Raw genomic sequence first — 22,342 nt, 5'->3', positions numbered from 1 at the left:
CTGAAAGGACTTTTCAGGGTTTTTCTCCAGTGCGACCACCACCTCCGACTTGGAATCTCAACCTGGTTCTGGCTCATCTCACGAGACCTCCATTCGAGCCAATCCATAGGGTGGACTTAAAAATGTTGTCTTGGAAATTAGCTCTCCTTTTAGCCCTCACTTCAGTTAGCAGAGTAGGAGAATTGCAAGCTCTATCCATTCTAGAACCCTTTCTTCAGTATAAAGAGGACACTGATTTTAAGGACCAATCCAAAAGGTCCCTTCGGATTTCCATTTGGATGAGCCAGTGGTTCTAAAGTCATTCTTTCCTCTGCCTACATCCCCTGCGGAACGGTCTCTGCATTCCCTGGATGTCCAGAGATGTCTCAAATTTTACCTTGAACGCACAAAGAATTTTAGAAAATCATCTCAACTTTTTGTGGCTTTTAATGCACCCAGGAAAGGACTTCCTCTCTCAAAACAAGGAGTCTCACGCTGGATTTCAAGTGCAATTCATTTTTGCCACAAAGCGGCAGGAAAGCCGCTGGAGAGCCATGTAAAGGCTCACTCCACAAGATCAGTTTCATCTTCAGCAGCTCTCTTCGCTGGAGTCCCTATAAAAGACATTTGTAGGGCGGCCACATGGAGCAGTGCCCATACATTCACAAAGCATTACTGCCTGGACTCTTTCATGAGAAGCGAAGCGGCAGTAGGACAAGCAGTCCTGAGGAATCTTTTCCAATGAGAGGTGAGCTTTCCCTTCTATCCCTCCGTCCTATGATTGTACATTTTGTATCACAATGTTACTGAAGTATTGTTACAAGGTATATATTTATATTTATTCATATATATATGTCATATGGATACAGTTATGCTGTGATGTAATACACTTGTAACAAAATGTGCACTGGTGGCTTACTGCTAGCTACTCTGATACAAAGCATGGAAATCTATGGAAGTTCCAATATTGGGGCAAGAAAACCAGTTACTTACCTGTAAACTTTGGTTCCCCAGTATTGGTAACTTTCATAGATTCCCATGCGCCCACCCTCCTCCCCTGGGAAAGCTCAGCCTTCAGCAAAGCTGGTTACTGTTACACAACGGCTACGAAAATCTGAGGCTCTGGGGATCTCTCAGGAGGGTTCTATGGGGTGAAGCTAATCTGATTGGTTGTTGCAAAATGCTGGTCTCTTTTACAAAAAGAGGTAGATAGGCTACAAAATGAGATGAGGCCTAGACCTTTCTTTCTCTTTTGTACATACTGCTATGGTATTTTCTATTAACCGAGGCTCCCAGGCTGACGACGGGAATGATACAAAGCATGGGAATCTATGAAAGTTACCAATACTGGGGAACCAAAGTTAACTTGTTTTCTTCAACATGAACCTAGAGAGCTTCACACCGCCAGTTGACAGCCAATGTGAAATTACTTGGTTTCTTCCCACAGGCCTCTCCTTCAAGAAGCACTTCACCAAAAAACCAGGAAAGAAATGGCTCCAGCTTGGGCGACTCATACAGCAAAAGCAGAGATTGCATACAATTAACAGAACTGTATTAGTAATGTTGTTCTGAATAGCAATAGAAAACTACTTCAAATATGAAACATGCAAATAAAGAGGATTTGAAAAACATACCAGGTTACCAGCTCTCCTGCCTGAAAAAGTGAACCCCTTTCTATCTGTAAAAAACTTTAGAATAGTACAGACCTTACTCCTCCCCCACCTCGATGGACAACACTCTGTCCAAAGGAGTCAACAAAACTACATTGACTCTGCTCAACATCCTACACCCTAGAATGCGTCTTAGTAAGGGCATGAAAGAATTCAACCAAATCATCCCTGTGCTGGTGAAGCTGCATTTGTTCCATTTCCAGTTGCTCACCATCTTCACAACCACACAGGTCACCTACAAGTTTATCAGGAACTACGCCCCTGAATAGCGGGCTGAAAATTAACCATTTCAGGCAATCTGCACCACACAGAGCCAGGACATTACTAGCATGCAGTCCAAGAAATGCCAGAAAGAAAAGACCAGAGACAAACCGGATCATAGCCCCCAAGAACAGCAGAATGACCTCTATACTTTAAAGAATACTACCACTCTACACAATAAAAACTAACCTATTGCGTGCTACATTGTAAATTGTCCTGAACGGTACACCTACTGTCCATCACACAGTTTGCACTATTAAAGTACAGCTACATACATCCTAGGAAGTTTGGATAGCCTCAACTATCATTGACAACCCTTGGGTTCCACTTCTGTTATTGTGGGCAATGTTTTCTATTTAATACATGAGCAGTTTCTACCTGCAGATTGTTCTCATCCAGGGTGAATGGACATCACAACCTGCATATCACTGATCAGGACCCCTTTCGTGAACCTTACCAGCGGGGCAAGGGAGGCGTCCAATCTTCTTTCATTCACTGTGCATTCCTACTTCTAGTAAGAGCCAACCCTTTCCCTACTTACTTTGTTGCTGCATGTAGCTAGAAATGTAGCATTTCGTGTGAGCTTTGTCTGCTTGGAACAACATAACTTGGTCCTCCTGCTTCAGGAGTCTATGCAAAGTGGAAACTCAACAGTAAGCTGCACTTAACCTTTGGGCTAATAACTTGCTTTCAGGCCGGGACGATCCTTAGGTTGTGACCTGTGCAAGGGAGACATTTCATTTTGATAGTTGAAGGACAAATGGATATGGCATGCTCCAAACGAATAGCAGTTGCAGGGCTTGCAGAGTTGGTACACTGAAGACTGGTCATCCTAATTGGTTTCCAGTATAAGTAGATTGTAATGGTTTTCTTCAAGTTTTTACTTCCCTGTGAGTCAAAGCCCTGGAGTGGTGTGGCTCACTTGTTAGAGGCGGCAGAACGGCCCTGGACCAGGGTTCAATTCCCGACGCGACAGGGTCATGGACCAGGGTCAGCGGACTCGATAATTCTCGCCTTGGTGCCTACTCTAACCAGGGATCACACTCGACACTCTGGGCATTAGCTTGTCTCATCTCTACAACGGCCCCCACATTCGCTGGGGATGCCTGGTTTCACCTTGGAGATACCCAGTAGGGACCATCTCACAGGGATAGCCAGGACGGGTTCCCCAGCGGTCTACAGCGCCACGACGCCTCAGGGCAGCAGTGGGCTTTACAAGACCACATACATTACATTACATACATTACATTACATTTAATCAACTATATATCATTGACTGGACTTTGATTTTATGGGGAGTCTGAGTAGCATGCTGTATCAGAGGTTCTAACCCCATCACCTCCTTAGGTAAACATTGACCGATATGACCTTTCCAGAGGCAAGTGCCCAAAGGAATAATATATTTAGGTGCAACAGCATCGACGGCCCTGGGAAACTGGAGGTAAAGAATAGAGGAACAGGATAATACCCAGTCACTAATGACTGCCCTGTGCCAAGGCACCAGTCAATAATGAAGAACCATGTCCTCATCAGGACTAGGGTATCTGGAGGTTGAGAGAATGCAGCACATTATCTCTAATAGGAGGAATTCACATTACCAAAACTAGCAAGGCATAAATAATAAAGGGTCCAACTGTTTTCCAGTTGCTGACTGAATATATGCCTCACCATGGACATTGTTCTGGAGAGACCAGACACAGAGAATGAAGAAGTTCTTCTTAATTAGGGTAAACACTGCATCACTTTCTGCAAGAACTTATATGTTTCTTAGTCCAGGTCCATGGCAATGGCCTTGAACTACTGGTATATAAATCTCAGTCCTTGAGATTCCCGAATTCTTGAATCGGAGTTCCTGCAAATAAACAGCTGAAAAGCCATACTCAGATGAACCTGTGGTCGTTCTGATGTGCGCTGTTGAAGTTAGATAAAGGGGCCAGTTCAAGATCTGGGTTCCAGAGAACACCAGGGAAAACAGATATCAGCATCCTGAACATAAATGGTTTAATGAGACCATCTGAATTAGAACTGAATTACATTTTGGGTAAGATGGCAATAAGACCAGCAATGCTTAACCAGGACTGAAATGTTTAAGTCAGAGGCCACAATCTATCAGTAGGAACCCAGGAGAGCTTCAGCAAAATGGTGATTACAATTTTAGAGGCAGCTTATTAATTGATCTCAGAGACCATTTGTGTTGCACACAATATCGTTTGAGTACACATGGGCTAATACATTCGCAAACCACTGGACAAAGTTCCCCTAAACAACTGTTAACAGAGTGAGTTAATTCAAACAGTGCAATAGATTTTTCCCTTGGAAGTAAATTGTGTGACTACAGTGAAGTAGTGAAGTAGTGTGGCTCACTGGTTAGAGGCGGCAGACCCGAGAGCAGAGGACGGCCCGGGACCAGGGTTCGATTCCCGGCGCGGCAGGTTTCTGGACCAGGGTCGGCGGACTCGATAATTCTCTCGCCTCGGTGCCCACTCTGATCAGCGATCACACTCGGCAACTCTGGGCATTAGCATGCCTCATCTTCACTAACGGCCCCACCAGACCGCCGGGGATACCTGGTCTCACCCTGGAGATACCCATTAAGGGACCATCTCTCAGGGAAGCCAGGAAGGGTTTCGCAGCGGTCGAAGCGCCTTGGGACCCTCCGGGTAAGTAGTGCGCTATATAAATGCCTATACATTTACATACTACGTCTATACTGGTAAGTAGTCTTTCAAGAATTTGCTATTAATTCAAGAGATCTCTGATCATGCCTTGGGAATAACGTTCAGCTAAAACATTGAGTGATGTGCTTTCTTGTTTGTACAATAGAAGTCTGCATCTTTGAGATCTACAAGTGACAACTACTGCTGATCTGCACTGTCCCCAAGCTCGCTTCTTCAAGTGGAAAGATCCCATAACAGAGGAGGCAATCAGGTAGTGAGTACCCAATATCAGCTGATGTCGCTAGTTATGTTTTTTGGAAGGGTGGGGGGCGTAGAGGGAGCAACAAAGCACTTATGGGGTGGGGGGGATATCAGTTATTTTGTAGGCACTTAATACCTCATCATAGTGCTGCCACTTCCTAAACGGTTTTGTTTTTTAATGCAGTGCATCTTCGAGGAACGTTCGAATTCTGCTGGCATTAAGGTATTTTTCTTTAGTCTAAGATATATGCTTCTCCTATACAGTTTTCAAATTGTATACCAACAGATATATTTTCTTTAAGGGTGAGATTTTTTGTGTTTTTTCCTTATTTTACTGTGTTGTGTTTGACTCAGAAGGATTTCTCTTTTTAAAGGATGTGTTGACAACCTGAGCCAGTGCATGCTTCTCTTTTTCTAAACATTACTGAACTGTCCGCGGGGACTGTGTCAGGAATTCTAAACAGTTGGATGTCAGCTTTTATACATCAAAGTCCTTGAAATATCACCCTTATCCTTATATCTTTGGTTCCCTGAAAGCTGCCTTCTTTATAGTACCTCATTCAGACATGGTCAGTTGTTTTCCTTGTGTGATCAGCTGTGTCATAACATTATTTTAAGTTTCTGGTTGTAAAAAAGGTCCCAGCAAAGCAAGGGAATTTTTCAGAGTCATTGAAAATCTTTTCGCACCTATTAAGCAAGTGAGAAATAGGCTTTATCAAAACCAGCTGACTCAGTATGCAGAATTTAAAGTTTCTGAGGCTCTGTAAGTTATTTCAACCTCTATGCTCTGAGGATCACATCTGTTTGCCCAGTAAATAAAAAATATCACTCATGTCCGATTTTAATCAATCATGGTGCCACCCTGTTCAATCTTTCTTTAAATCGGAGTACTGTTTTGCTTCTGCAATTTTTGCTGAAAAAACCTTCGTTGCTATCAGATCCAAATATCTTCCACGCCATTTCCTTACCACCACATACGGGAAAGATTCTGGAAACATCAGTTTTCACCCAAATTCAAGCAAGCTTTTGTGGAGCCTACCAATATCCTTCAAGCCCTCCAAACCAGCTTCACGCCAGGCCACAGCAGTGACTTAGTGGCTACCTTTGTTCTTGTTGATATGCCAAGGGTAATATCAGCACCCATGCCCTCTTAGATCTCTCATTACCCTCCAACACTATTGGCCATGCCTTGCTGGTGCTAGATTGAAGGACACTGGTGTTGATGATTAAGCTTCGAAATGAATCAGTTGTTTCCTGACTAACCACTCCTAATAATAATAATAATCCACATTTGTAAAGCGCACAATCACCCGTAAGGATTCAGAAAAGGGGGTGGTGATGAACAGAGTGTCTGAATTAAGCAGACCACTCTTACCCAGTCCAAAGATCAGGGCTTGATCCATCACCGTTATTTATTTCACTGCACCATCCCAGCTCAGAACCTGGCTATATGCAAATCAGTCTAATCAATCACCCGTAAGGGTCTCTAGGCGCTGGGGGCCGTTGGGAAGATTAAGCAAGCTATTGCCCAGAGTCACATGGTGCTGGGCTAATCTGCCGCCGGCCCCGGGGATCGAACCGTGATCCCCAGATTCCGGAGTCAGTCGCCCTAGCCGCGGCGCCACACCCCTAGACTACTTTGCTTCCAATATTTAATTCCACATCCAACAAAGTTCCTTGTGGTGTTCCCCAGGCATTACTGTTTTCTCCGTTAATATTCAATGTCTATATGCACCAACCAGCATCACTGATAAATACCACCAATGTAAAATTTCATACGTTCGCCAATGACAGAAATCTTTTCAAACTTGGCAGCTTCACATGTAGCTATGTTTGTCTGAACATAGACAGGACAATATGGCTGATGTCCTAAACACAGCAGATCCCTCAATGGCTCAAAATTCCCCTAAAACTGAACTCAACCAACACATTTTCGTATTACCACAGATTCTACGACAAAATAATATCCTGCCCGCAGGCCAAAGAACAACACCCCCCCCCCGCACCCCCCCGCCCATGGTCACGACCTCGACCTGCTGCTGTTCATAATTTATGCTTTTATACAGATTCAGATCTCCATCTAGAATGACATATATTAGAACTAGGAGTTTCCATGTACCAGTGTGGCAAATCTGCAGACAGATTAGTCTATCCTATCCTTTCATAGCGATAAAATTCCCCTGATGCATTGGGTGTGTTCCCACTAATCTATGAGATTGGAATTTAATAACTCATCTACGCTGTAGATTATATGTTCCCTTTGAAATGAATTAGAAACCTCATCTATGAAGTCACGTTCAAATTTAACTTACTGGAGAAATGTAACTTTGTCCATTGGATTAATTACCTCACCTGGAGGTGGGCTGTGCAACTGGGGGACGTTACCTGTCTGGATAACGCCTTTTTTGTACGTCTTTGTTTCCCGCTGGTGATTAGACAGCAATACTCAGACTTCACGCATAACTTTTCAACTACTAACTCACAGATTACATTTGTTAGAAAAGGAGTGCATCAACCAACACCCTGTTAATATATTGAAACTCACCAGCTCTTACTTCTGGGAAATCAAACACTGCTGGAAAATCTTACTACATACTGCTTCTGAGAACCACTTTTCCATAGTCATGGCTTTGACTTTGTATCGTCTCGACTATGGCAACTCCATTTCCTTTGGCTCTGATACAAAATGCTGCAAACCATCAACAGACTGGCACCCGATGGAGACCACAGCATGCTTTTCACTGACTTCCAAATCACAAATAAATTGGTAGTAATATAACAGGGCGTCCACAACTCCATCCTTTATTGCCGGACATCCACACAAAACTCAATCTCCATGATATGATGGTCAGTTGCCATTAGAAATTCTCCAGACACATACAGGTTCAGTCGAGACAAAGCTTTCTGCATAGCTGATTCCAAAGAGTGGAATAACCTGCCACTTCAGCTTTATTCTTTGCCTTCACTTGCATCCTTTCAGAAAACTCCATCTTAAATATGCAACTTAGGTTATGATGTTGCCTTCTACGGACCAATGAAGCTGTGGTATAAGTGTACTTTATAAATACCAATATAACATAACAAACACCGACTAGGACAACCCTTACATTTCTAGTCAAACGACAGATACATATTATGTGTTCACGTCTCTATTTTTCCACAGCACTTCAGACTACGTTTAGAAGAAATATTCTCTGTAATTTACCACCCAGGAGTGGGATTGATGGGAGTAGTTGAAAAAACATAGCCCCAGAAGCATGCATTATTCTACCCGATCTCCCATTGAAAAATAATTCCCTTCTTCAACTCGCCACTCAAAGAAAAAAAATACATTAAATATTTCAGTGTCTCTCCCTATTGCGGACTCATTCGGTAACTGAGACACCTTGATCCTTGGCAATTGATGCATGCTTTCAATGTTCTCACTCACAAGCCAACCAGAGGAAAACAAAATCTGACGATGGTGACTACGTATCGTCCTTCTGTGGATCTGCCTCTTCTTTTTTTCAGGGAGTTTTACTGGCTCACATTTTTATAGACAACGGTCAAAACAAAGTCTAAGAATTAATGTCTTTACCACAACCAAACACTAGTTGTCGTAATGGTGCACGGCATGTAAATCTAGAATAGGTTCAGGATGTGAACCTGTAACCAATGAGGAGAGGATTTGTCACACTTGAAGGCGCGGACAAACAATCTTCAAGTGTGGCTCAATGGTTAGAGCGGCAGACCATGATGCTGAGGTCTAGCCCGGGACCAGGGTTCAATTCCCCGCCTCGGCGGGTTTTGGGCTCAAAAATTCCACGGACCTGATAATTCTCACCTCGGTGCCTATTCCAATCATGGAGTCCTACTCTGCAACTCTGGGCAATAGCTTGCTTAATCTCCACAATGGCCCCCACAACGCTAAGGATGCCTGGCCTCCACCTTGGGGGTGCCCAGGAGTAGACGCCTCACAGGGAAAGCCAGGATGGGTTCCACAGCGGTATTCGTACAAGCGCCTTGAGACCCTTGCGGGTGAGTAGTGCGCTATACAAGTATCAATTTACATAGAAGCTGGACAACTTTTGGTAAAGTCGAGATCCATTACCTGCTTGCGTGGAGGTGCATGCAGCGCACTGTGGATGTATGCCCGTACAGGGTGTGGATGCACTCGCCAGAGTCTGCGTTCCAGACCTTCAGCGTCCTGTCTGTGGAGCCACTAATCACTATATTATCTCTCATCTGAGAAGACCAGACGCCGCCTGTGTGCCCCACCAATGTCTGGACACACTGTAAAAGAAAAACAAAGAAGAGAGATGAAAGCAAACAAACCCAAGACAGTAATCATAAATGCTACATTTGATATAACAATGCACAAACATACTGCATCTCAATGAACACCTTACAGGCCATCTCACAATCAATTATACAACAAAAAACCTAAAAACAGAGAAAGATAACTTTGAAGGAGTTTGGTTTCTGGTTTTGTAAGCAATCAATGAGTGCTTAATTTCCTCACTGTATTTTAATTTTCCATTTGTAGGTGAGGGAACAGTCCGGAGTAGTCAGTTTCCTAGGGAGCTAAGAGATACAAAGCATGCTCAATTAAAGTGTGAAAAGTCATAAATGAACAAGCAGACGTACGAGGAGTGTGACTCCATGGGAGTACTTATACAGGAGGTGTTTGTCAGCAGTGCAGAACACCAACACTGAATTGAAGAGGTGCCGCACATGCTTTTCACAAACAGCGGAATATTGTTATTTATATGGTGAGACTTAGGATGCTACACATCATGCCACAAGCAAGGAATCTTGAAACCAGCACCCCAGGGGGACGAACATTGCAGCAAATGTTGCATTAGTCGATATAGAAGAGAAGACGAAGAGCCCGGTGTATGAGAGAAGAAGCCACCCTAGAGCGAGACTTGGGCACAAGGAAGCACGAATGAGTCCGACATTAGCCATCTGATGAGCTGCCTACTTGGACAAGGCTAAATAGTGTAATCTTGTTCAATTTTGTGCCCAGGTTTAGCCCTGCTGCTCTTCTTCTATTGCTAACTATTGCCTAGCAACTGTCGCCTTTTGCTGCACTTCATCTGAAGGACACTCACCATTCACACCATGACCTCTTGAACCTGGTGAAAGTTCGAAGTCAGTGCCCTGGGAACTGGGGAAATTGAAAGACAAGAAGGAAGATTCCCATCTCCAGTTTGGCAGAGGACATGAACTTAAAAAAAAAACAACAGCACTTTGGTTGCCTCAGGTTCCCCTCCTGACCACTAAAGAGCGTAGAACACTAACCCTTCAGTTGCACATCTTTTGGCCTATTAAGGCACTCTGTGCAACACTGTGGAGGAAAGCATTACCCAGAGATGAATCACTGTTGGGCTGCAGTTCTGCTAAACAATCAAAGTCCATATTCATCTTCGAGAACTCAAGCCCTAAACCCTAGCCGAGTACTACCCATCCACTGAAACCGCTACGAATGAATACGCACTTATATAGTGCATGGCTACCCAAAGGGCATCCCAGGGCATACTGTAACACCAATCATTCATCAATGATCAAGCAAAGAGAAAAGTCTTCAACTGTTTCCTGAACCTAAGATGGTCAGATTCAAGGTGGATAGAATCTGGAAGCCGATTCCAAAGCCTGGCCGCGTTATAGGAGAACAGCCGTCCTCCAGTCCGAGACCGTTTGATCTTCGGAACTGACAGCAAATGTTTATTGTTAGATCTCAAAGTCCTCTTGGTGTCATATAAATGCACCATGGGCTGAAGCAAGGTTGGACCCTTGCCCGAGATACACTTGTGAACAATACACATTGCCTTGAACCTGACCCTTTCCGCAACAGGAAGTCAATGCAGTCGTCTAAGCGCCAACTTAGCTGACTTAAGCCTCTGGATACCCATCAAGAGACGAGCCTCACAATTCTGTGCTATCTGCAGCTTCTTAATAGTTCCCTGTGGCGCACCTAGATAGACTGCATTTGCGTAGTCGAACCGTGATAAAATCAGGGATTGAACCACCATGCGCCTGGCGTCAAATGGCAGAAGGGGAAGAATCTTCCGCATCATCCTAAGCATGCCATAACAATTTGCGGCCACCTTACTTGCCTGGGCCTTAAGATTCAAGTTACAGTCCAGCCAGACACCAAGACTCTTGATTTGTGTCTTAGGGACAGGCGGCGCGCCAAGGCAGGCTGGCCACAAAGAATCCAGATTATTAGGTGCCGCTTGGCCAAGAATCATAATCTCAGTCTTTGTGCCGTTTAGTTTAAGAAAGGACAAATCCATCCATTCAGAAACCTTAGCAAGGCATGCCCCCAGGCCTGAGTCAGATTTGTCATGCTGATTAAGACCCACCACTAATTGGGTGTCATCAGCATATGTAACGGTGTGAATCCCCCAGTATAAATATAGCATGTAAGTCTCTGCATGACAGATTTCAAAGTGATACCCTCATCGCCATATTTAGGTTCCCCCAGAACTTATTTACACAGAAAGGAGGAAAGGCCTCCGCATTTCAGCCCCACTTTCAATGTGGCATCCAGAACAGATGGCTGGGAGAGCTCCTTTTAATCCCAGATCCATTGGTGCCATCTTTATATACCATACTTCATGTGAAGATATTGTTCGAGCCATGGTGGATCTGCGACTCATTAAGTCAAACCTTGCAAAACACACTGTATGAAACAAGGTCTTTGGGTGCAGCCCCTAAAAATGAACACTGTGCTATCCGCCTCAATGCGAAACGATTAATAGGGACAAAGATAAGCTGCGGTACATTGATGATGATGATACATGCTACATTCACAGTCCGTATAAGGACACCCAAGGCTACCCTGAATGTCCAGTATTTAGAAAGGTGTTGTTTTGCTAGGTTTTCCCGTCTGCAGGACTCTAACATTTTTTATTTTGCATAAGGTTTCTTGTTACAAATTGTGATGAAAGCACACAACACAAAAAACGTAGTCGCTAAAAGCAGCCATGGGACTGGCACTTTGCCACTTACGCAAGGGGCTAGATAAAAAGGGCATGACACACAGGTGTAACAATCACTAACAAGCACAGGTGTTGCCAATAGGTCTCGCAGTAGGAAAGTTGGAGCTATTACAATTGCAAATAACAATGCCTTTTATTTTTGTTTTCATTTTAAAAACATAAAGGGCTTTGTCATTTACAAAACCAATAGCTCCAACTTTCCTACTGCGAACAGGTCTTGCCTTTAAGTTAAAGCCATATGCTTTGCTAATGGTATTGTATTATAGCTATGTATTACTGAGTGTATGTATGTGATATGTTGTTATTTTATGTTGTCAGAATTGTATGTGTTACCTATGTGTTTTGATTTGCAGTGGCCTTTGGGACTTTATACGTGTTTAGCAATGCACTTTCCAGCATAAGTAACTAAATAAATACATACAAAAGATACGCAGGATCTGACCTTGTGTAATGTAATAGGTGCTTATGCAAAACACTCCAATGCGTTTAGCCACATTTGCTGTTGAGGACACTGCATAAATAAGAAACATGGCAAAAGAAAGATGCTGCAATAGAGGAACACATCCAAAGGGCAGCTTAGCATAAAGCCCCACTACTTCCAGACCACAAAATTAACAACAGACTGCGAAAGGGCGTAGACAGTGATAGCCATATCGGGGGAAAAAATAATCAAGGCTGGATGCTTGTTTAATGGGCATTGATAAGTGAAACCCTGCAGCCACAGGTGTTTTTATTTTACTGCCCTTTTAGCCATTGTAAGATTACCTAAACACGGGATGCAGAAACATCCTATCTTTAAAAGTTGAACTGTTGCATACAGCCATGCATTATAGATGTACAATCGAGAGTGCTGCTTGTTGCAACATACACTTGGCTCTGGAGTCACTACAATTTAGATTACTATAAATTCAGAGGCTCAACATAAAGGCAGTTACTTATAAAGTGGCAGTCAACGATCTCCCTTAAACCGGTTCAACAATCTTAATAACAATGAAGAGCCGATGATGGTAGGGCTTAGTTCTTATGTAGGTTTTAAAATAACTTGGTCTCTGTGGCTACAAAATACCAAACAAGAACAACCAAGAGGGTGAGAGGGTCGAAATCAAGTGAGGCATAGGGCTTTAGAAAACATACAACCCACAGTGTTTACGAATGACCACATTTTGCAGTGAGGCCCCTCATTTTGTGTAACTCACTGCACTTCCACATTATTACAGCATTACAACAAAACCATTAAGTGAGCCAGTAATAATTTGGTGCACAAACCTGTACAAAAATTACACTTTCAATTTATCAGAAGGCACCCTGCTCATCTACTTAACTCTGGAAAATGTAACAATTAAGGGACCTCAACCCAAGATGATCCTGAATGAAATTGATAGCCCAAGCGATTGGCAACTGTTTTAGTTGCCCCTGTGCCAGACGTACACCCTTCGGTTATAAGCAGAACAGCGGCCTGCGTGCTGGGCTCGCTCTGGAACACAGGAGGAATTGTGACTGAATGAGCAGCCTCTGACAATCTGCCTCAGTGTAAAAGGGGCTAAACTTGAAAACACTCATTGTGCTTAATTTCAGCTTTTTTAAAATAAAAGCCTGCATGAACCAGTCATCACATCGGCCGTGGACGATATACGCTACTAAAGAGACAGTGCCGCTCAGTGGAGGCACTGGTGGTAACAGCCCGCTGGGGCATCTCTCCCCCGCCTCACTCGCCTGTTAAAGGCATGGGCTGAAGACGGAGCTCTGTGTGTTTAAGAGATCAAGTGAGTGCCGGTAGAGGGAGGCTGAAAGAGAGAGAGAGGGAGAGAAAAGAGCAGGAGAGAGAGAGAGGGAAGAGCGAGAATGAAAGCGAGAAAAGCGAGAATGAAAGCGAGAAAAGCGAGAATGAAAGAGAAGAAAAGCGAGAATGAAAGAGAAGAGCGAGAATGAAAGAGAAGAGCAAGAATAAAAAAGAGCGAGAATAAAAGTGAGAAGAGTGAGAATGAAAGAGAGGAGAGCAAGAGAGAGAACAGCAAGAGAGAGAGAACAGCAAGCGAGAGAGAGACAAAACGGCAAGACTGGAAGAGAGACTGAAAGAAGCGAGAAAGAGAGGAGGGAGCAAGACTTAAGGAGACGGATATTAAACAGAACCACGAGAGAGAGAGAGCAGGAAAGAGACACGAGAGCGAAGCGGACTGCGCTTGTGCAACTAAGTCATTAAATAAATAAACAAGCACTGTCGAAGCGGACCACGCTTGTGCAACTAAGTAAATAAATAAACAAGGTGGCCCAAGCGGACCGCCCTCGTGCGAGCTGGCTCAATATCCTGTGACTCAAATGTGTGCTTACACGAGATGAATGCGTCCTTCTGTAAACCGATGAAATATCTTCCACCTGCAACCATACTCAAGCAGACCGCCAGTACATGTACACACATGGGGCATGCAAAAGAAGACGAAAACAACAAGCATTGAATAAAAAAAATTAATAAAAACAAGCGTTGGCAAAGCAGGCAAGTCTTCCGTGCTGAAAGTGAAACCAGCCCTCGGCATTGCTGTGGTGGGGGAGAGGGGGGCGGGGGAGAGGCAAGCAGGGAACAAGTTAAACGAGGTTTGGCAGGGAACAGATGGCCTGGGCGTGAAGCAGGGGGCGGGGCACCGCTGGGGAAGCCTGTGGGAGGGTGATTGATGACTTTGATGTGGGGAGGGAGGAGAGCCTTTTGCGAGCCTGCAGGAGAAATGCTGCCGATGCGCGTTCATGTTTAATCACGTGGTTCACGTGAACTGCATGAAAACCGCGGGGCTGAAAGCCCGTGGTTTGAAGAAGATTTTCGCCACTTGAATTCTCGCTCCGCTCGATGCGCTTGCGCACATCGATAGGTCGCGAGACCTAAAAAAGAAAGCCATATCACATAAAAGGTGGGGGGAAGAAAACAAAATTAAGAATAAAATACAAACAGGATAAAGATAGCTACAGAGATGAGCGTCACGGTTAGCAAACAGTGCCCTCCCATGTTCGGTGGCCCAAGTAACACACAAACGGACGAACAGTGCAAGGCTCAAATTGTTTCAGAAGCAAAAAATACTGCAAAGGGGAATGCTCCACGCATCTGCCGATGCAATTCATAAATACAAAAGCAACAAAAACTTCCTGGGACCTAGATTTGCAGCTCAATTAGAACATTCTTTGATGAAAAAGAACGGTGGAAGGCTCAACTATAGTTTTCAGCGACGCATTGAAGGGGGATTGAAAGAGAAGATCTTTCTCTCGCCAGACGGGCATTCACACATTTATATAAAGGAGACCTAAATCTCAAGACAGTATCCTGAGAGAGGTAGCCAAGATTCCATTCAGCGCAGTGAGAAATAGTGCTTTATGGACACTGAAATCTAAGAAGAGTATGTAGGAGGCACTTTCATGGGAGAGCAAAATTAGGATTATCCATTAGAAATGCATTAAGGGTACAAATCATCATGCCAAGGCAATGTGCAGTTTTGAGAGGAATGCGGTTATCAAGAGCATCCGGTTCTCACTATATAAATTGTTTAGTAGACAGTACTTGATGCAACTTATGCCTTATTGTGAAGACCAAATGAGAACATAAAGAGAGATTAGAAAAAGTACATTTTAAGATGAGATGCAAATACGTAAATGTTTAGTCTAGTGTAGGGGTTTTGATGTAGCCCTTTAAAAATAAGGGTACACAATTGGTTTTACTGTAGTCTGCATAATCATAAGGAAGTGTGGCTCTAAAATAGGGTAATAAGCAAACTGGTTGGGGAGGGGAAAGGAACGCTAGCATGTAAGACAAGGTTCCTTGTTCGATTAAATAACTGAACTAGATTAACATAGGGGAGCGTGCAATTTAAGAGCACAGGTGATGTTTGCAGGTAAAAACAATAGCACACTAATTGACATTTAACTTGCTTGTTTTACATACTCAAATATTGGATAACATTAACCACCTATGATATACTGGGGAGAGGAGTTGGCCTAACGGCTAGGGCGCTCGACCTCGGAATCTGGGTTCGAATCTCGGTAACGACGCCAAAACCTCCTTTGATTCTGGGCAAATCACTTAATCTCCCCGTGCCTAAAATGAATGTGTGTCGTAATTTAACATAACTGGTGCTATGTAAAGCGCTCTGATACCCGATTCTGTTCTAGTTCGCGCTATATAAAACTCTGCAAAAAACAAAAAAAATATATATATCATTTATTTCGCTCAGAACATTGATAAATGATGTTGTTCCTGCTAGGACTTTAACCTGCAAACAATAGATATTTGCGTGCTCCTCCAGGACTTCTGCTTTGCTCCAAGGAGAAACTGAAGAGGTAAAAAACCCTCATAGTCAGATGGGTACTTGCTTTGGTATTAAAACAATTCCTTATTCACAGCTGGCACTTGGGTCCAAAAGCTTCCATTTACATTTTGTCGGAGCACAATAACACCATCAACATCCCTACTGGCTATGTGAGGCACAATGAACCTTATACACAAAGACCGTAAAGATCTGTTTGGCTTAGAATGTGTGCTAAGATATTTCTGTATCCTTTAAAAGGGCCACAGAATCCTGGTTGGAAGGGGGAATACATATATACCCTGGATAGAGGGGAGCTAAATATATGGTAATCGTTTTAGACTCTAATCTACTCAACTTGAGAATTTCTAAGCTTATCCACTTGAAAAAAAATTCTGGGATGATATTTGGTCTCTCTGATAACGTTGAGTATTGTAGAATATGCTTAGCATTATAACAATGTGTCTTGTACATCAAGGCGTATACTTTTAAAGTACCGCTGCTAAGAGTCCAGCAGCACATGAAATAATTCACTTATTGCATTAAAAATAAAGAGATGCAATATGGGATATGGGGATGAAAGATGTGGTGAAGAAAGGTGCTCAATGCATATGTAAGTGAAATGACTAAGTGCCAAAATGGTTCAAACCAATTTACAATGACGTCTTAGAAAGACAAATAAATGGCAGGATAATTCAGGGTCTAGGCCAAAAATAAGCTATTTCTTGGAATCCAGAAGACCAATCACTACGAAGTTGATGTTTCAACCCCTAAGCAAAAGTCATGGGGTCATCATCAGGACAAAAGGATAGATTATGTTTATTTGAAGATAGCTGCTGCAACAAATAAAGGCAGAATTTATGATGATGCAAATCGAAATGCTCAGTGGTTCAAGATAAAAAACACTGGCAAAGCCAATAGGTCTCTCATATGCAAGATCTATTGGCTTTATTTTATTTAGCCATGTCGCACAGCAACATTAGCCACTGTGGGAACGCGGTCTGTACCCTGTGTGTTAAAACCACTAGATGCATTCAGTCCTTCACTTGTGACCACGGACTGCTTCCCACTCCTAAATTGGTCTTATGTGAAGACATGCATTTAGTAGTAAATGAATGTGTGAAGCCATCCTTCTTAGAAGTTGCATTACACTCCTCCCAATGTCTGAGATTCTGATGCCAGGTACAGAATAATTTAACTGTGTAATACCAGCACTCACATTGTTGGTGTGGCCACTGCCATTTCTCTATTAAAATCTGCTTGAAGTAAAGTATTTTATTTTTTTTAAATGGGAGTTGATTTCATGTTGACTGTAAATCTCAGTTTTGTCAGTTAACAGTACAACTGTTTATAATGCTATTTGGACATTCCAGAAACAAAACTCCCCTTCACCAGCCTATCATCAAAGTATGGATAGCCCATGTATGGCTCAATGTCTGGTAAACATCGTTGGGGTAGACGTTCTGCAAAATGGTAGAACGTTAAATTCATATGTAACATTTTTCAGGCCAAACTCGAGAAACTTTCCATAGGATGTATGCACTGGAATGTCGGTTTGCATCTTTTTGGCCTATTGCGGCCAGAAAAACTATTGCAGCAATAGTATGCCCCCATGACAAGAGGTCACATGGAACCCATGTCTTTGAATCGGTTTACAAACTGCAGATCCAGAAATTAGTCCTAACGTGTAATCCTGTTTTGGTACCACAAGATATACTGCATACAGTCCTGTGTTTTTTTCCTGATAAAGTAACTCATCTATTGGGTCAGTTGGTAGAAGCTCACAACTTTTTGGAGTAGCTGCATGTGATCTAAGTCACGTCTGGAGGATATTTTTCTTTCTAAACTTTTTTAATGCATGTAATATACTTTTCTATTGTTATGGACTTCAACTGATAAAGGTAGTGCTTTATTATAGCCCCTTTCAAAGGTGGATTTTTTGGAGCAGAATTACCAAGTCATTTTGCAACAGAAGGGCACCACTATAGTTGTGTCCTCTTGATGCTTCTCTACACAGAAAGGTCTGCCTCTGAACCGTTGTCTTGACCCCCCTGAAAGGGGTGCAGAATCCCACAGCCTTGCCGTGATGGTCTCCCTGGTTTTCTTTTGTGAGGTAACATGCCTTTTTCTCATAGGCACTTTTCGTAATGCACAAGAGTGGGTCTGAATTAACAATGTGCCACTGTGCAGCAGAGGATTTCTCAAGTGTTCTTCCCACTGCTTCCAAATGCTTACAATTTTATGTTTGGCACAGGTGTTTGTGCTCGCTTTCGTGCAGTTAAAACAATTTATGAGTTCAGATCCATGTGATATTTTATGTATTATGAATCCTGGAATAAATTGTTATGTTTTATTTTTCAATTCTTGGGCTATTGCAGGACATGAGTGGCTTTAAAAAATCTCTATTCACTTCTTGACTAGAATATGTAACACAGGCATATACTGACTTTGATTTCAACAGACAATGTCTCTATTAGGAAACGTCGTGATTGTTCCTGCTGTTTTCCACTTGCAACCCATGAATGTGTGGCATAAAGTGATCCCATTTAACAATAAAGCTCTAGAAGGCCTTAACTCACTATCTTCTTGAAGAGAGTCCAGAGTCTGCCATGGTATCTACTCTTGCACTAGAGTGTTTAGCAATTCCGCCTACTGGATATTGGGTTACATTCAAGTACACACAAAAGTGATGGGAGGAATGTTGAAATTCATCTAAGTCATTGGTAATTACTAAGGCTGCATACCAATGCATCTTTATTTTGCACACCATGCCATCTCAGTTTGGACCTAGCCATAAGCAAATCAGCCTTGATCCTGCTCCAGTGTGGACAGTTAAGACAGAACATCCAGGCCGGGTCCTCCCTGAACCAGAACACAAGTAACCCAGGGCCAGTTTCTCCCTAATTACGGCGTACCAACAAGGTATAGCTTGGGTCCAGTGACACAGTATGCACAGGACATTGTGAGCTAGAGATTCACCACCTATATGTGTATCCCCTGTTCATAGCCAACACTGAATTGATTTGCCATTTTATGCTTACCGTAGGTGTGCATGATCGTAACTTTTATTTTTGTTTCAAACCTTTAATGTCTTCCCTGGGTCTTGTTTGTTGCAATTCTTTATTAAGGCTAAGGAGCAATTAAGATATGCAACCAGGAGATACATCATCCTCTAAGCATATACAGTAACCATATACAATAATGACATGGATGATATGCATATCTGCCTTTAATGGCGGGTGGTAGGAGTATGAGAGGGTTCGGAGATTGGTTGTGTTTTAACAAATTCAGCAATCTTAACATCAAGTAACTGTTTTTCTTTGATCTGCTTAGATACCCCTCATACCCCTCAATAACAGGTTTTGTTAAGCAGAACTTTTTTTTTTTTTTGCCAATGACCTCTCCATCTCCATTCCACTCCAAAAATCTTTCAAAGTCAGGTCGATGCCTTCCGGTTTTTCAATTGTGTTGTCTTTGGTTGGGCCCCGGAGGGATGGGATTCTTCAGCATCATCCTGGACTGGTGAAGAGTGTTTTTCTAATTTGTCTTTTATCGTTGAACATATCGAGATGGAGGACTAGATGGATGAGACAGGACTTGTCTCTTCCAACTCGGATTTCACTTTGCTTTTAGGCAATGTAGGCTTAGACTCTTTAGTCTTACTTTTAAAGACTTTTTGCAGGACAGATGCTTGTGAATCAACATTGCATGAGGATATCTCTTGGACCTCGTTACTGACTTGATGTTCCTCCTGGGCCTACTCTGATGCCGGTACATCATTGTTGTCTGAAAACCAAATTTCCTCCATACTGAGGCCCTTATTGTTCTGTCTAGCGAAATCCGATTGTCTCATCGACTTCATTTCTGTCAAGTAAGGCAGAATACTTTTTTTCTCAATATTTAACAGTTCTTGTTTTCATCGTACACGTGGATGGCAGTCCTCTAGCTTATGGTGTTTCGGAAGACATAACATACACATTGGGTTTTGGCGTTTAAAGCAAACACCCGGGGGCAGGTTGGCCAGAGGTTAAACAATATAGACTTGCTTTCCAAAATGTCAAAGAGAAGCCGCAAAGAAAACTGGATAAATGCTTCAGTAAACAAACCTGTTTTGCTCCTACCTGTGCTGGACCCGGTTGCTCGGCTGACTTTGACCCGGTCTCTGTTGATCCCTGGCACCTCCTCCTCAACTAAATTATCTAGCCCTCATGCCCCCACAACTGTCTGCATTCTCATAGCATCTTAAATGGAGTAAACGATTTGGGGCATTGTAGGCCACATCACAGTAAGTCATACTGGCCTGGTCGATGCCCAATTAAAAAAACCCACCAAAAAAAAGTTGATATATACAAATGGAGATTCAACTACCAGATGGTGAAATAATGCACAGATTTGAATATAGAAGAGATTCATGCTGCAAAAAAAACTGGGTGGTAAAAGTAAACATTAAAACCAAAGTTGGTGTCTAAAATTAACTTTAACAGATATTAGGAATTACCTCTGTAAATGGCTTGATTCTGCCAATGACATACTTTGGAAGATAAGACTACTTAATATGACAGTGCGCGCATAAGTCTTGTTTATTATCCGCTGTGTAAGTATGATTAAAGACTCTATACCAATGTGAAATGCCATCATTTAAATACAATTACTTATTTGGGACAGGCTCATCTCAATTCAATTCCCCTGCTTACTGAACTAAGGTACATATTTCCATAGAATGTTCACATACAGTAGACTTAAAGGGCACTTCCCAATGAGATATGTGCACTACAAATACAAGAATCATTGTATTCGGCAGGTGCAGACATGGCACCAATTAAATAAGGAAGTCCCTGCAAAGCCTTTTAAAGCCCTTGCCTCAATAAATCAGTAAGAACCAGAAAAACCGATTGGATCCTTTAAGAATCAAATGGATCAAATTATTAAGACGAGGCTGGTACAAGAGGAACAGGTGATAAAAAGACTAGCCACTATTTCTCTCTACTTCCCCCTTAGCCCCTTCTCCATCCACTTCTCCCAGATTTATCCACCTCTCCTCCTTCACTCGCCCCCTGTTTGATGTCCACAGCGCTTGAAAGAACCTTAAGCCCTGACACAGCCCATTAGCGGGCCAGACCATGCTCCTCCTAGGTTTCTCCTATTTGCTTCCACCTCTCAAATAGATATGTCAATGTTGCATGCACGCGCTGTTGCGGAAATGTGTATGCTTTTAGAATTATTTTTTTATGTAATGACACCCTATTTGATCTGCAAAACTCAAAAAATAGAATTTGAGCAAAAAAGAAGAGTAGGACAACTGAAAAGCTGTAAAGCAATCCTTACCTCTCCTGTGATAGCAGACCACACCTTTAGCGTGTTGTCATCAGACCCGCTAACTATCCGGTTCCCACAGAACTGAAGACAAGTTATGACGTGATCATCATGTCCCTTTAGCACCTGCAACGAAATAAAAATCTGGATGATTTCGAAATTGAGTTTCTAGGACTGTCAGGAACAAGGCTGAAATACAGTAGAAAGCCCAAAGTTCAAAGACTCTCATAGAACAAAAAAAGATGTGCCTGATTAAAAAAAACTTGCGTGCTATAATGAGAACAAGAAAGGAAGAAGGTGCAATCAAACTGAAAAAGATGACTACCCAGTGAGAAAGTAAAAGAAGGACACACAGACTGGAAACAAAGACAGAATAAAGAGTGTTAGGCTAAACGAGTACTTGGAAAGTTACTTACCAATAACAAGATTGCTTGGGTAAACTGAAAAGATTCCACAATTTAGAATATGCGCTGGCACAGCCATCAGTACTTTAGGAGCACTTACTTGCTCCTGGAATTGGTTGACCAAAAAGGGTTAATTGCCAGAGTAGTGTCACTTACTCAAAATAAAATAAATTACCCCTATCAATTCATTTGGGGTTTCTTTGTCCAGGAACCACTTTCAGAAATTGTTACATTTGGTTAGTTGTGCCATACTGCTTTCTGCACAGAGCAAGATTTGGTGCACTTTTCTTCTCAACCAAATCATACTCTTTAACAGTAGCTCACCAGAGGGATAGGAGATTGCAAAAAATGTCACCCACTTAATGTTTTTCAATATGATGCGCTGGTCACAATCAGTAACTACAACACATAGGATCCTCTTTGTGGAACTGCTGTGCAACTTTCAGCAGCTCAAATGATGACCTAGCTGCCTGGAGATCTTGGCACAGATTAGGCAGAATGCTCTCCCTGCTCAGTGGACTTTTAGACAAA

At 42.7% G+C, this 22,342-nt stretch overlaps 1 protein-coding gene across 2 annotated transcripts in view; it reads right to left on the bottom strand.

Annotated features, from left to right (window-relative positions):
• Window positions 1-22,342, bottom strand: part of LOC147693373 (F-box/WD repeat-containing protein 7-like) — a 413,361-nt gene that overhangs the window by 51,056 nt on the left and 339,963 nt on the right. For both annotated transcript variants that reach the window (XM_086933689.1, XM_086933690.1), the window contains exons 9-10: window positions 21,420-21,533; window positions 8,919-9,100 (exon numbers count right to left, since the gene is read on the bottom strand). In XM_086933689.1, coding sequence (XP_086789815.1) covers window positions 8,919-9,100; window positions 21,420-21,533 — 296 coding nt within the window. The remainder of the gene's footprint in view (window positions 1-8,918; window positions 9,101-21,419; window positions 21,534-22,342) is intronic.

The sequence above is a fragment of the Lissotriton vulgaris genome, chromosome 8, assembly GCF_964263255.1.
Source record: "Lissotriton vulgaris chromosome 8, aLisVul1.2, whole genome shotgun sequence".
NCBI classification, from domain to species: Eukaryota; Metazoa; Chordata; class Amphibia; order Caudata; family Salamandridae; genus Lissotriton; species Lissotriton vulgaris.
This window is presented reverse-complemented; position numbering and strand designations above follow the sequence as displayed.